The 13,708-nt window shown below is 56.9% G+C and overlaps 4 protein-coding genes across 4 annotated transcripts; 2 read left to right on the top strand and 2 right to left on the bottom strand.

The window, feature by feature from the left end:
* Positions 1-918: 918 nt before the first annotated feature.
* On the top strand, positions 919-1,680 carry J7T54_001676 (uncharacterized protein; the record flags this gene model as incomplete). The annotated part of the gene is made up of 3 exons (XM_051503698.1): positions 919-1,108; positions 1,171-1,488; positions 1,550-1,680. 3 exons carry the CDS (start codon positions 919-921, stop codon positions 1,678-1,680), a joined length of 639 nt encoding a protein of 212 aa, XP_051364656.1.
* Positions 1,681-2,762: 1,082 nt separating this feature from the next.
* On the bottom strand, positions 2,763-5,926 carry J7T54_001675 (uncharacterized protein; the record flags this gene model as incomplete). Its single annotated transcript, XM_051503696.1, has 4 exons — positions 2,763-3,664; positions 4,123-4,771; positions 4,821-5,765; positions 5,867-5,926. 4 exons carry the CDS (start codon positions 5,924-5,926, stop codon positions 2,763-2,765), a joined length of 2,556 nt encoding a protein of 851 aa, XP_051364655.1.
* Positions 5,927-7,290: 1,364 nt separating this feature from the next.
* J7T54_001674 (Endopolyphosphatase-like protein) lies at positions 7,291-9,643 on the top strand (the record flags this gene model as incomplete). The annotated part of the gene is made up of 2 exons (XM_051503695.1): positions 7,291-7,456; positions 7,623-9,643. The coding sequence occupies 2 exons, from the start codon at positions 7,291-7,293 to the stop codon at positions 9,641-9,643; spliced, it is 2,187 nt and encodes a 728-aa protein (XP_051364654.1).
* Positions 9,644-9,863: 220 nt separating this feature from the next.
* Positions 9,864-12,549, bottom strand: J7T54_001673 (RING finger protein B-like protein; the record flags this gene model as incomplete). Its single annotated transcript, XM_051503694.1, has 2 exons — positions 9,864-10,847; positions 10,909-12,549. 2 exons carry the CDS (start codon positions 12,547-12,549, stop codon positions 9,864-9,866), a joined length of 2,625 nt encoding a protein of 874 aa, XP_051364653.1.
* Positions 12,550-13,708: the final 1,159 nt, after the last annotated feature.

Below are 13,708 nucleotides of genomic sequence, written 5' to 3'. Positions count from 1 at the left end.
CATCCTTCTTCGATGCTCTCGCTGGTCTGATCAGGCTAGTCGGTCAGGCGGCTACCGTAGGCCAGCCAGCAGCTCGCGCAGTCTGACTGGAGAGACCGTGAGACAGCCTCCACAGTTCATCCACAGTCCACACTGCGAACGTCCTGTCGAAGGCTGGTGGTCAGAGTCTGACTCTGACTCTGTTGGCCACGCGCGCGACGGGGCGACTCGCAACGGCTCAGCGCGACCCCTGTCGACTCTCCCCTGCCAGCATGCGGCTGCATACCCGATGACAGTCGCCCATTTGATGATGGATGCGCCTGATCTGGGGGCGGAGCAGGCAGGCAGGTACGTACACGTAGGCTGGCTTCCTTGGTTATGCACCCACTTCCTACTGCTAGCAGTATTCTGGGCTTGGATGGGAGATTAGCCAGCTCCAATGCTCCATGCACTCACTCTAGTCCGTTCCATTCCTTGTCCGGTTGCGTCGATAGGCACATGTATATATATTGGACGGGGCCATCCGTCCCCTCGCCCGCCTACTCTGTTGCCCTCCATCTTCACTCGCTCACCAGCACTCTCTACTCGTGTAAGTTGCGTCGATCTCTTCCGATCACCGAACTTCACCCTCCACTCCAGCCTTTGGGGCTGCCACCCATGCCCACTCCGGCTCGTCGAGTTCATGTTCGGACGAGCTTTGGGCAGTGGGCCAGCGTGCCAGCGACATGGGCCTCATTGAAGCGTCTGGAAGTGCGCCCATCTCGTTTATTTTCTCTCGCTTTTCGACTCCTCACAACCCCTTCAGAGCGCAATCACCTTGACCTGGACCCTCAACTGACGCCCATTTCACAGCTCTTCACCACCGACACTCGTTGAACCTCGCAAGCTTCTGCAAACAACACCAGCAAAAGCACGCATCACAAAACACCAACCGCCAAGATGAAGTACTCTGCTGCCGTCCTCTCGTTTGCCGCTGTCGTTGCCGCCCAGCCCGCATTCACCAACCTGGCCTTTGACGTCCAGGAGGGCGAGCCCTTCACCCTCGAGTTCACCGGCTGTGACGCTGGCTGCACCATCAACCTCAAGGACGGCCCCAGCGATGACCTCGAGACCGTCGAGCAGCTGACCGGTACGCTCGTCCTGCCCACGAGATTGTCTGACTGAATCGACTGACTGACTGACTCGTCCCAGACTCTGCCACCGGCGGATCCTTCACCTTCACCCTCGAGGACCTCCCCACCGGCACCTACGCCTTTGAGATCATCGACGCCGAGGGCGAGGAGAACTACTCGGCGCAGTTTGAGTACGAGGGTGTCGCCGTCGCCCCGTCCTCCACCGTGGTCACCATGACCACCGAGGTCGTCAAGACGCTCACCACCTCGACCATGACCCCCACCAGCGAGGAGGAGGAGACATCCACCTCGGCCGCTGTCACCACCGTGACCACCCCCGTGACCACCCTCACCGAGACCTCGGCCATGTCCTCGAGCGCGATGGCGACCCCCACTGGTAAGTGATGCCTCACGTCCTCATGTCAAGAAGAAAGAATGGATGCTAACAATTGCGGCAGACGAGTCCACCCAGACTGAGCCCACCAGCGAGCCCACCCAGATCCCCGACGGTGGCAGCGCCGCCGCTGGCCTCGCTGCGCCTGGTACCCTTCTCTTCGCCGCCATTGCTGGCCTTCTCATGTTCAACTAAGCGTCACCTCGACACTTGATGACGACCTGAATGTACCTCACCACAATTTGCGGAGCCCCCTTTTTGGCATTCCTTTCTCCTCTTCGCATCTCACATCTTCTTCATTTCAAGCATTTCGCAGATATACGTACTAGTAATGCATTGGGTCGCCTCTCGCGGAGAGAGGGTCACATTTTTCTTTTCTTTCTTCACGTACCCAGGGCGTTTGGCAGGGGAAGCAGGGAGCAGGAAAGAAGTGTGCCAGACCCATAAGCCTCAAGAATGTGTACTATGCATCTGTTGATCGGACGAGGCGCGCATGGCCATGTTGCGGCGTCAGTCCGTTCGCGTTGCGCTCATCCATACGCGCGGGGTGTGCCAGATACACACAGTTGATTGAATGAAACCATGAACACGACCGCATTCCTCGCTTCCACAAAGTCCGTCCCTTTCCGAGTGAGACCTGTTTTCTTCATCTCCTCCCCCCCCTGTCTCGCGGAGCACAAATGTCTCATGCGAGTGTTGCCGTCGCATGAAAATGTCTCGACACGGCAAGGGACGATACTGTCGAATAGCGACTCGGATCGAGGACCGATGTAGAATTGTAGATCAAAGTGCTTATGCAGGGATGCCAGCACATGTGTTCTACGGATACATACAGTAGCCTGAGGAGTGGACCTGGTCACCGCTGTCAATGTCTGGGGGAATACGAGGTGCTCTCCTGTGAGGGACCAGCGTTTTCCCTTGAGATTGTCAACAAATCAGCCAATCTCCCCGATTTGCCAGAGGGTGAAAGCCGGGACTAGCGCCATTTTACTTGAAAGAACTGTTAGTCGCTACTTGGCTGCTGGCCACAAAGGTGATAGATAGCACGCTACGCAAAGGTCAAAGCAGACACTGAAAGTATCCGAACCCTAATCGGTGAAACGACTCCTATTAAATGAGTGAATCGAGCAGACCTGCGAAATTATTCGAGTTTGAACCTCGCGCATCCTGGTGTCCGTCGTCTCAGCCAGAGATCAAACCACCACGTCCACCATATCCTGCCCATCCAACAACATCAGCCCTCGTCTCTCCACCTCGCACATCAAGGTGAGCGCGCTCTACTGATAGTACGGATAGTGCCCCGACGACCCATACACAACAGGTCCGCACGGCTGCGGTTGTTCTTGGTCCTGGTCGTACGCCTCAGGATACATGTACGCTTGTGGGAATCTTTGGCACGGGGCACGGGCACTAGACGGCGGATCGAACGGTCGCTGAAAATACAGTGACGGATCGTCAAAGAGGTGCGCGTCAAATTGCCTCCAGGGGGACGCGGTATAGCCCATGGCAGGACCAGCGGCGTAGCTTACTTCGGCGGAGGACGGGGGCTGAGAGGGCTGAGCTTCCGTCGTCGGCATGTAGTCGACGTGGTTGCGCGCCGTGGTCTTGTCGGTACATGTAGGCAGATCGTCGAGAGAAAGTCCGTTCTGCATCCTCCGCCTGTTCTCCCTGAGTTGCTCCAGAATTTCCATCCTTGCGCGGTCCGCTGGTGGCGGTGGTGGCGGCACTGATGCCGATGACGATGACGATGCTACGGCTGCGGGTTGCTTGCCCTTCGCTTTCTTTGACACTGTCTTGTCACGGTGCCTTTGGAAATCGGCAATCTGCTCGGCTATACGGTGGGCGTCGCGGCTCGTCTCGGGGGCGCCGGTCGGCTCGGCGGGAGTGTCACGAACTGCTGCTGCTGCTGCTGTGCTGCAGACCACGACAGCATCCATCTGTTCTGTGATGAGGATCCAATCATCATCAACTGTTTTTTCTTGCACACCCTTGTGGGCAGCTTCCTCGGATGTGATATCTCCGCTTGTGGCTGAGGGCGATGGTACCTCTTTGGTGGCCCGTGGACTGTGGAAAGGGTGGGCGAGCATGGATGCCACCGAGCGTAAGTGGCCGCGGTCTTGCCCAGGCGCGATCTCCTTCTCCTTCTCTGGTTCCATGATGCAAATCAAGACGTATAAATCTATCGAGGGCTGTTGCGAGAGTCGATGGTGTTGAGGACGATGAGTTTGTCTTTCTGATCCCTCCGTGCTTTTGCGATGGCGATGCCAGGTATGAGCGGGAAAGAAAGGAACAGCGATGGCTTTTGTGAATGAACGGAAAGAACACTCCGGCCGACGAGAGTTCGCCAGGAGCCTGGATAAGCCCCAAGACTCGAGGGCTAAGCGCCGCCACCAAACCTTCGTAGTATCTTCAGAGGTCACTGATGGCCGATGTCGCGGACCCAGCATGCACCAAGGAAGACAAGAGAGTCGCAATGTGTAATGCATACGGCAGCAATTTTACCCAGATTGTAGGTCGATCCACCAGGCATGACGCCAAGTTGAGGTGGTCGGACCCAATATGAAGACGCAAGAGATAGAAGAACAACCCTGCAGTTTTGTCTTGTTCACTGGGCTGGCTCAATAGTCGAAGGCATACTGCCTTTGCGCCTGAGCCCACCCGCCTTGAGCTTGCGCACGACCTGATACGACCGGTCCAACTCATTCTCGACGGCGCAGCGTATCCGTAGCGCCGCCACGGCCGGCCACACACTCCTCTCCCCCCTGAGTATCCAGTAGTTGACCGTCTCGCGGGTTGGTGTCTCGAGGAGACGGACGAAATCGGACGCCGTCACTTCGGGCACTAAGGTCATGGACGCGGCGGGGATCTGCTCGTCGACCAAGAACCGCCGGATGCTGGCGGGCAGTAGACACAGGGTATCGAGCTGACGCAGACGATGCCGAATCTCAAGGCCCACCACGCGGATCATGAAGGCGGAGAGCTGGGTGGTCCAGCCCTTCGATTCGAGGACTGCAGGGCCATGCATGTCTGATTGGAGGAACGGGATGAGATACGGTCTCGCCTGACTCACGATGAAGTGGTTCACGTTGAACAGCTCGGCGATGCGTCGCAGCGGCGAGTCACGGTCGTTGTAGGAGATGTGCGTCCAGTGGTGAAAGTCGGCCATATTCGCTGGAGCCCATGGCACAATGTTGCCGTCAAGGTCCTTGCACAGGAGGGTCGTCTTGCCCGTGCCATAGAGTGTCGGCGACGATGCATTCGAGGCAACGGCCGCCGTCCAGATGAGCTGCACACGTTAGATACCGGCCTCCTGAAGGGCACGCTGGTGCACTTACGACGTTGGGTGCTGTCAGGTAGTTGAGCAGAGTAGGCACGCCGCCGTTGCTCCCCGTAGCCACGGTGATGTTGAGCACCCTCTTGCTGCGATTGTATGCCTCCTCAAAGGTCAAGTTGCCCACGTTGGCTCGGACACAGTCCTCCAAGACCTTGACGTCGAAGAAGTACCCCTCTCTGACAAAGCGTTTGACCCTCCTCGTGAGTGTATCCCACCTCGACCGCAGGCCCCTTCTCTCGGCAGCTCCGGCGGCGCTCAGCACTGACGCAAAGGCAGACAGATCGATTCCTTCACCCTTTAGCACAGCTGGCATCTCCTCCGTGGTGTGAATGGCCACCAGCGCGGCCACCAGGGCGCCTGTCGCCGTGCCGGTGATGATGCGTGGCAGCAGCCCCCTCAAGAACAGAGCTTTGACGACGCCGAGATGGCAGAGGCCAAACATGGCGCCGCTCTGCAGGACGAGGGTGCTCCGGCCGAACGCTTGCCGGGTGTCGTGTATGAAATCCAGTTTCATCTGGTTGGTGAGGACCATGTCCCCAGTGGGGTTGCCATTTGCGTGGCTCGTGGGCAGCGTTGATATCTCCTCGATCGATTCGGCGACTTGCGTGATATACTCCTCGATGAGGTATTTGGTACCCGAGAGTGCGCGATTGTACAACTTGGGGCTGGTGATGTTGCCCAAGTTCCGGACGAGACCCGATCGAAGAAGGTCGACTAGGGTGGTAAAGTCACCCCCCTCGCGCGCTTCGATCAGGGAGTGCAGACGAGACGTGAGAAGTCTCCAGTCATAGTATTTTGATGTTGGGTTGTTGCGCCATAGGTCGAGTCCGAGGAGGTTGTCGATATGGAGAGACGCCTCCTCCCACTCTTCGTAGGTGGTGGCCTCGCGCAGGAGGTGCAGCCATAGTTCGACGGGGTTGCGACTCGAATACCAACAAAGCAGTTTCTGATACGGAGTCAGCAGGAGGTTGGCCATGACGGCGCATTGTGGGAACAGAGGCGCTGGTGCTGACGATGAGGGGCGGCACTGGAGCAGAACGGACGTACCTTGCGCCAGAAGCTGGCTACGTCGACAACGACCCTCCACACGGCGAGGACGAGGCCCATTGTTGCCGAGGAAGAAGACAGATCATCTGCTCGGTCCCTGTGTGGGGAAGTCGGCTGTGTAAATTATTGCCCGATGCGATGCTGGCGTCTCAGCTCATCATCGTCTTTGGCTCTTCTTCCGTCCGGTCGCTCGGGATGAGGTATGGTGTAAGTGTCCTTTGCTTTGCGTGATGAGGCGCTGTCCTAAGGATGGAATGGACTTCAAATCGAGCAAGCTGTCGTGTGCTTTCTCGATATCGATTGGGATAGGTGTCGCGGACTTCCCGTCCGGATGTTGAATTCTGACATGTGAAGCAGGTGTGGAGTAGGGAATAGGCTGGGGAAACAGGGGGCAGGATGAGGTCACCAATTCGAACACTAACTGCGCACCAAGAGCCATCATTACGATGATCAACATGCATTTGCTCCACTATGGAATTGATGTACATGTATCGAACACGGCCCGTTCTCGTGATTTAACAGCATTTGGATGCGAGTTGTTGCCGTTGCTGGGAGTCTCACGCTGATGCTTCACTCCCAAAGAGTCTTATTCATCTACTTGGTCACGTGCACGTGGGCATTCTTCACAGTGCATCGCGGATTTCGGCACTCACCCCCATCCCCATCGAGCCATCAGGGTGCCGCGTGAGCCACCTCAGCCAGCCGTAGGCCAGCCGTTCTCTGCCAGACTGCCGTCTCGCCACTGCACGTGTACGATCTCACAATTGAGATTCGCTGGGGGAGACGACAGCGAGTCGCGGGGCCATGGACGCGTGAGCAAACAGACAGACGATTGGAGCGGGGCCGTGGGGTCTTGCACGCGTGCCCGTGCCATGGGGATTCTCTTAAAAGACCATGAAGCCGCTTTTGTCTGAAATACTCGATCTTTGTGTCTTGCCAGAAATCTCACCTAGCTTCGTGTGTAAGTAAAATTCCTCCCTACTTATGCTGTTCCGCTGGTTCCGCTGGGCACATCCATCCGTTTAGTGGGTGCCTGACGGTCCGACCACAGGCACGTGTCCAGCGCTTGCTCGCTGGAAGATCCCGCTGACTGCACTGGCTGGACCCGCTTTGTCCCGGGAGGGCCTGGCGGGATGCAGTCCACGGGACTAGACTGGACAGGATCTGCCAATTGAGTGAAACCCCTGGTTCATTGCCTGTGCTGACATCTTTTTTATTAGTGACCTTCTTTTCAGTGGCCAACATTCCGCCTCAATCCTCAATGCATTGAGTACTTACTCACCCACTCACTTATTCCATTCTCGCAAGAAGCTCCCTCTCGACATCCTCTCGCTTCTCATGCCTCGACCAGGTCGCGGCGCGAGACACCACCATCGCTAGCCGTCTCGAAATATCCTGGCGACATACAGATTGGAGCGACCAACATGTCGCCCACAGCGCGCTGGTCGCACCTCTTATTGCTGTTAGCAACTTTCTCCAGCCAGATCGCTGCAGCGTCGCCTCTCGCTGAGGATTCGCAATCTGTGCTACGGAGGCCCCAAGCAGAAGAACAACACCGTAAACTCACGGGCAAGTTCTTGCACATCACAGGTACGCACCACTTCCTCGTTATGGCTTTTTTTTTTTTTTTCGCGTTTCGTCTTTCCTGTATCTCTGCAAGCTGAAGACTGGTGGTTTGCTGCCGCTGCTGCTGTTCGATTAGGTTTCGGACCTGCGTCATGCGATAGGACGGGTCACTGACTGTGGGACCCTGCAGATTTCCACCCAGACCAATACTACAAGGCACACTCGTCGACCGAAGCGGGACTGGCATGCCATCGCAAAAAGGGCCTCGCTGGAGTCTACGGCGCCGAGACGACGGACTGCGACTCACCATTCTCGCTCGTCAATGCGACATTCAATTGGATCCAAGAGAATATCCGCGATGACGTCGATTTCGTGGTCTGGACAGGCGACTCGGCCCGGCACGACAGTGACGAGAAGTATCCCAGGAGCGCTGCCGAGGTGTTGAGCACGAATCAGATGATGGCTGATAAATTTGTCGACACATTCGGATCGAACCACGGGCGCATGCAGATCCCCGTGGTGCCGACGTGGGGAAACAACGACTTCCTACCGCACAATATCTTCTACCCGGGCCCCAATCGATGGCTGCGCAAGTACAGCGACATATGGAGGCGCTTCATCCCCGAGGAGCAGCGCCACTCCTTTGAGTTTGGTGGCTGGTTCTGGTCAGAGGTCGTTCCCCAGAAGCTGGCCGTCTTCAGCCTGAACACCATGTACTTCTTCGATCGCAATGCCGGCGTCGACGGCTGCGCCAGCCCCACCGAGCCCGGATATCAGCATATGGAGTGGCTGCGCGTCCAACTCGAGCTCTTCCGGCAGCGGGGCATGAAGGCCATCCTCATCGGCCATGTGCCTCCCGCGAGAACCTCGAGCAAGAAACTATGGGATGAGACATGCTGGCAGAAGTATACATTGTGGTTGCACAAGTATCGGGATGTGGTGACCGGCTCTCTGTATGGTCACATGAACATTGACCATTTCCTACTCCAGGACACCAGGGAGGCGGACTTGGCCATCAATGCCCAAGCCCTGTCCGAGGAAAACGATGACGCAAACATGGCTGAGGAGGACGATGATGTTGACGCCCAGGACGACGAGGTATCGGTGGCCTCGAAAGAAGACTACCTTCAAGATCTTCGGAAAGGATGGTTGAAAATTCCAGGAGATGCACTCAAGTCCGCGACCAAGGCCGACGTTGACTCCGAGAGCCAAGACATTGATGCTTCTCGGAAAAAAGGGAAGAAGAAGAAGCACAAGAAGAAGAAGAAGAAGAAGAAGGACAAGTTACACAAAATTGGGGGCAAGTACGCCGAGAGGTACATCTTGTCCTTTGTGAGCCCCAGCATTGTGCCCAATTACTTTCCGACGATGCGAATCATCGAGTACAACGTCACAGGTCTGCAAGATGCGGCGGTATGGACCGACACCTTTGATGAAACGGCGTACAAGCCCATGTCGGTGGGCGGAGATTGGTCAGACGACGAACTGAGCAGCCAAGACGCCAGGCAGCTACGGAACGACCTCCAGGCTGAGCGAAAGAAAAAGAAGAAGAAGCATAAGAAACCAAACAAGCCAAAGGATCCGAACCTGCATCTCCCCGAGGACCCTCCCAAGGGTTCGACGCCCGGCCCGGCGTACTATCCCCAGCCTCTCACCTTCACGGGTTACACGCAGTATTTCGCAAATCTGACACACATCAACAACGACATCGCCGCCCCGGACGCCGACAGCAACAAGTGGCGTGATGGAGACCACCAAGACGACGAGCCCCAGTTTAGAAAACCCAAGCCCCGGCCCTTCAAGTTCGAGGTCGAGTACAGCACTTTTGACGACAAGATCTACAAACTAGATGACTTGACGGTCATAAACTATCTGAAGTTAGCGCATCGCATCGGAAAGAGAGAAAAGAAAAAGAAGAACAAGAAGAAGCACAAGGGGAAAGGCAAGGCGCTCTGGGACGGCACGGAGGAGGAGGACAATGTGGAGTACGACATGGACTATTTTGACGCTGAGACGGACGAGGATGAAGACGACGAAGACACTGATTTCGAAGACGACACAGACGTTGAAGAAGACGACGCTCTGCAGCTTTTGCGCAAGGGCAAGAAGCACAAAAAGTCCAAGCACAAGAAGAACAAGGCCTGGCTTCACTTCCTCGACCACGCCTTTGTTCGGACGGTGCCGGAGGAGCAGCTCGAGAGGCTGTCATGACATGAATACACACGAACGCGCATCAATCTTTTCTGCTGCATCGCGACAAGCACGCCAGGAGTTCACAGGACAAGGGATAAAACGTTGACGTTTTCAGAATTCTTTTGGAGAAATATCATTTAACTTTATATCGAATGGGGTATCTAGAGCGAGAGTGAAAGAAGGAACACCATAAAAACAGAAATACATCATCGTTTCTCATCGCTTCGTCATCCATCCATCAATCCATGCCATTGACCACCCGCAGCGCCCGGCGCGGGCCCATGACCACACTGAAGAAGCTCGGCTCCCGCCCCTCGAGCAGGTTCTCCGTGCTCTCGCTGCCACTGCCGCTCATACGTTCCTCACTCTTCTTCGCCGTGCCGCTCCCGCTACCCGCACTCGGCGTGGGCTCGTCCGAGAGCCATACCTGCTCGGCCGTCAAGAGCGGTGCGGGTCGACTTCGCTCAGACCCCACCCAGCCAAAGCTCTCGCTGTCCGCTGACGCGGACCGCTCCTGTCGGCGTGAGAAGAGACCCACGGGGGCAAAGGCATCGGCTGAGGCGCCCGAGTACCGGTTCGTGGTCGCAATATGTTGCTTGTAGGCGGCCACCTGGCGACGGTACAGCCAAGTGCAGAACCCGAGGTAGAGGGCCAGCGCACCGAGCACGCCGGCGACGACACCGGCCGCAATCAGGCCCGGGTTCGGGCCGCTGTTATCGTCAGCGGCTGGCGGGCTCCCGTGCTCTCCGTCACTGGAGTCGGGCTGGGAGGTCGGGGTGATTGTTGTGGTGGAACCCCCCTGGGTGATCGTAAACACTGGCGCCTGGCCTGTCGCAAAGGGACCACCCGTCGCCGGCCCTGAGTCGGGTTGCGTGGCGGTAGCGCCGCCCTCCTCGTCACCGCCGATCGCCTTCTGTACTTTGTCAGGGACCGCGTATCCCCATGAGCCCGCGAGGACACTGTTGTCGGGATGGTGGTCGGCGTCGTGATCACCCGCCTTGAACTCGTTCGTCCACTTGAGAGAAGAAGCATCGAAGACGTAGATTCCAGGGTCGTCGCAAGGCTGGTCTTCACCAGTGTAGCCTCCGACCACAATGATCTGTCCGTCGCGCATGGTGCAAGTGTGTCCCGCGCGGCCGCTAGGAGCATACTCTGAGTCCGGGTCGGCTTTAATCCATATAAAGGATGGGATCGTGAGGATATACATGTCGTCGTATTGCGTCTGTTCTTGCTGTTACCGCATTAGCATGATCGTACAAGGATCGATCACAAGGGGGCCTTACAAAGGGCTGGAGGTTCTGCCCGCCAAACATGTATATCTGGAAGCTCGAGGCATCCGGTGAGCTTGCGATGACGGCGCATGGATTGACGCGCACACCGGGAATGTCGCCCGTGGCTTCCTGGTGGAACCATTCTGAGCTCTCGATATCATAGACGGTCAACGTCTCAAAGTTACGAGTGAAGACGTCCTTTGCGCCCCCGGCCATGCCAATCAAGACGCCCTTCTTGCCCCAGCCTGGCACGAAGACCAGGATACCGTCCGCACGGTTGGGGAACTCATCGGCCTGAATGCCTCCAGTGGTGATGTTGCGGAAGATGCCACCATCACCCGCGCCGTTGCCGCTGGCGATCTTGTCGACGCCGTCATTGGCATATCCCGGGTGGGTGAACTCGAGCAGGCTGTTCAGATAGATGCGGGGGACCTGTCTGGACCAGCCAGGAATCGTCGCCCAATCCTGGTGTCCTCCAAAATACCAGCTGAGACCAAGCTCGGGCACGGAGACGCCAGCGCCCTCTGCGGATCGATGCACGGGTTGGCCAGCGGGCTCTGAGAAATTCCCTTTCGATGTCTCTGGGTTCTGGAACTCGGTCCACTTCTGGTCTTGAATGTTGTACCTCCAGAGCGACTCGGGCGCAGGGTCCTTATATGGGTTGTCGGCGAATTGTCCACCATACAGGAAGAGGTTCTCGTAATCGCGCCACAGATACCCATTGGCCACAGCAGGGGGGCCATCAGGTATCTCTAGACCCTTGAGCGCCGGCTTGTCCGTCTTCCAGTCTTCCGTCAGGTCCAGCGTCAGGAAGTAATTATTCCACGTGTTGGACTCCTGACTCTCGTCTTTCTTCGCCTCGCCGCCGTAGATGTACAGCGTGCCATTGAGTTCGGCGGCCTGGTGCGCCCATCGATTGCAGACGTCGGTAGGGCTGGTCTCGCGCTTCGTGATCACCCCCGCCTCGGCGGTGCCCGCCTCCATCTGGTAGTTACGTGAGGTGAGAGTAAAGCCAGGAATAACGACGCATACAAGGGCGACGATCAATGCAAAGCGCTGGAGCCCCGGGGTAGCCTGTGGGGGGCCTCCTGATGTGCTTTGAACCCGGGACTGATTCCTCGAACCGGTGAACCTCGAATACCAGGATGCAGCTGGCTCGGAGACCTGGCGTTTCCGTATGCGTGGCCGAACGTTGGCCGATGGGACGATGCCGGAGCTGTCGTGACGACGGGGTTTCACTGTCGTCTCAGAGGGCTTGCTCACAGGGACTCGGGAAGTATCGCCCACGTCTTTCTCGCGATGGACCGGCGACTCCTGCGCTGGGCTGATAGGACACGAGGGCTGGTGCTCTGGCTGACGGTGATCTGGGTGGTGACGACAAGCCGCCAGGGAGTGAGCAGTGTTGGCAGAGTCAATGTCGAGGCCAATCTCTTTGAAGACGGGCCTTCTGCCCTTTTCAATCTTGCCGCCCATTTGGGACACGAGAACATGCAGGCGAAAACTCTCGCGCAGGCGCTCCGAAGTAAGCTGAGAATTGAATGGTGGTCGCACCGCGGAGGTCGTATTGGCCGGGTGTGCAACCTCGACGTCGTCGAGTGAGGATGGCTGTGTGGGCCTGCTGCTGCTGCTACCGCGGACAACCGTGAAGGGCATGGCGAGGGAGGGAGAGGACGCCCAAGGTGATGGTGGGAGGTGCGTCAACAAATACTAACATCGATTTGACCTGGAGGACGAGGACTGGATGCCAGCCCAGCAGCTCGGAGCTAGCTTGACAGGGTTGGGCGTGCCAGCCAGTGAAGGAAGAAGATCAGGAAAGGGGTCTGCCTCGCTCAATCAAGCGGTGATGATGTAGCTGTACTGCAGGCCGAGCACACGCTCCCAAAATGGCATGGCAGTCTGTTTGTCTGCTCATTGATGAATGCAGGCTTGCAACGGAAAGAGCGAGCCAAGATAGATGGGAGACTGGAGGGTGGTGAAGATTCCTATGGGGGAACTGTGTGTGCTCGCTCGCTCGCTCGGTCGCTTGGCGATTTAGTTTTGTCCGTTTGTTCGGCCGTGGTCTAACTTTGATTAGACTCAAGAGAGGCCCATGATGATATTGACGGTTTTCATTGCTCGATCGATCGAGGCAGGACAGGAACCTGTGGGTGAAATGACCCTGTCTGTTCGACATCATCGATCCCACATAAAGGTTGGCAGCGATCGCTGCTGCACCACACACCAGACTGTACTGGGGCACAGCCAAGAAAGATACTTTTGGCGCCTTCGCTCAGCCTGCATCAGGGCCAGGGCCCGAGTGGCATTGCGACAAATGATTGGTGTCTGGCTTTGATGACTGCGGAGGCGTGTCGCGTGTTCGTATCCCAGGGCCTTTGCCGTATTCTTTGCTGCTGGGCTGAGCAACGCTGTGCTTTACTTAACTTCGGAGGTGTATTTCGGTATCGGATCATGTCGCGTCTTGCCAAGCTATAAGACCGGTGATTATGGTTTGAGACGTCCGGGGACAGCTGTTGAAGGCGCCATCATGTATGTCATGGTGGACCAACCTTGTCTGTGTTTGAGGCGTCGAGTGAGTGTTGGCGTGATGGATGAATGACGTCAGTGGAACGGGTCAGTGATAAGAATTTATGGACACTGTATATTGGGCCGTAGGCTGCATGTTTGGCACAGTGTCTGAAACCATCCATGACTGGACTGCCAGCGTCCACTATCACAGAGCATCCACCCATATGTGGCATCGCACGAGGGACCTTGGATCAATCAAGGATGCAGACTGTTGCTCACCGACAAGCTGAATTTGGAACCTGCCTGG

This window comes from Emericellopsis cladophorae (genome assembly GCF_022114955.1).
Source record: "Emericellopsis cladophorae strain MUM 19.33 chromosome Unknown NODE_6_length_900724_cov_123_231613, whole genome shotgun sequence".
Classification (NCBI taxonomy): domain Eukaryota; kingdom Fungi; phylum Ascomycota; class Sordariomycetes; order Hypocreales; family Bionectriaceae; genus Emericellopsis; species Emericellopsis cladophorae.
This window is presented reverse-complemented; position numbering and strand designations above follow the sequence as displayed.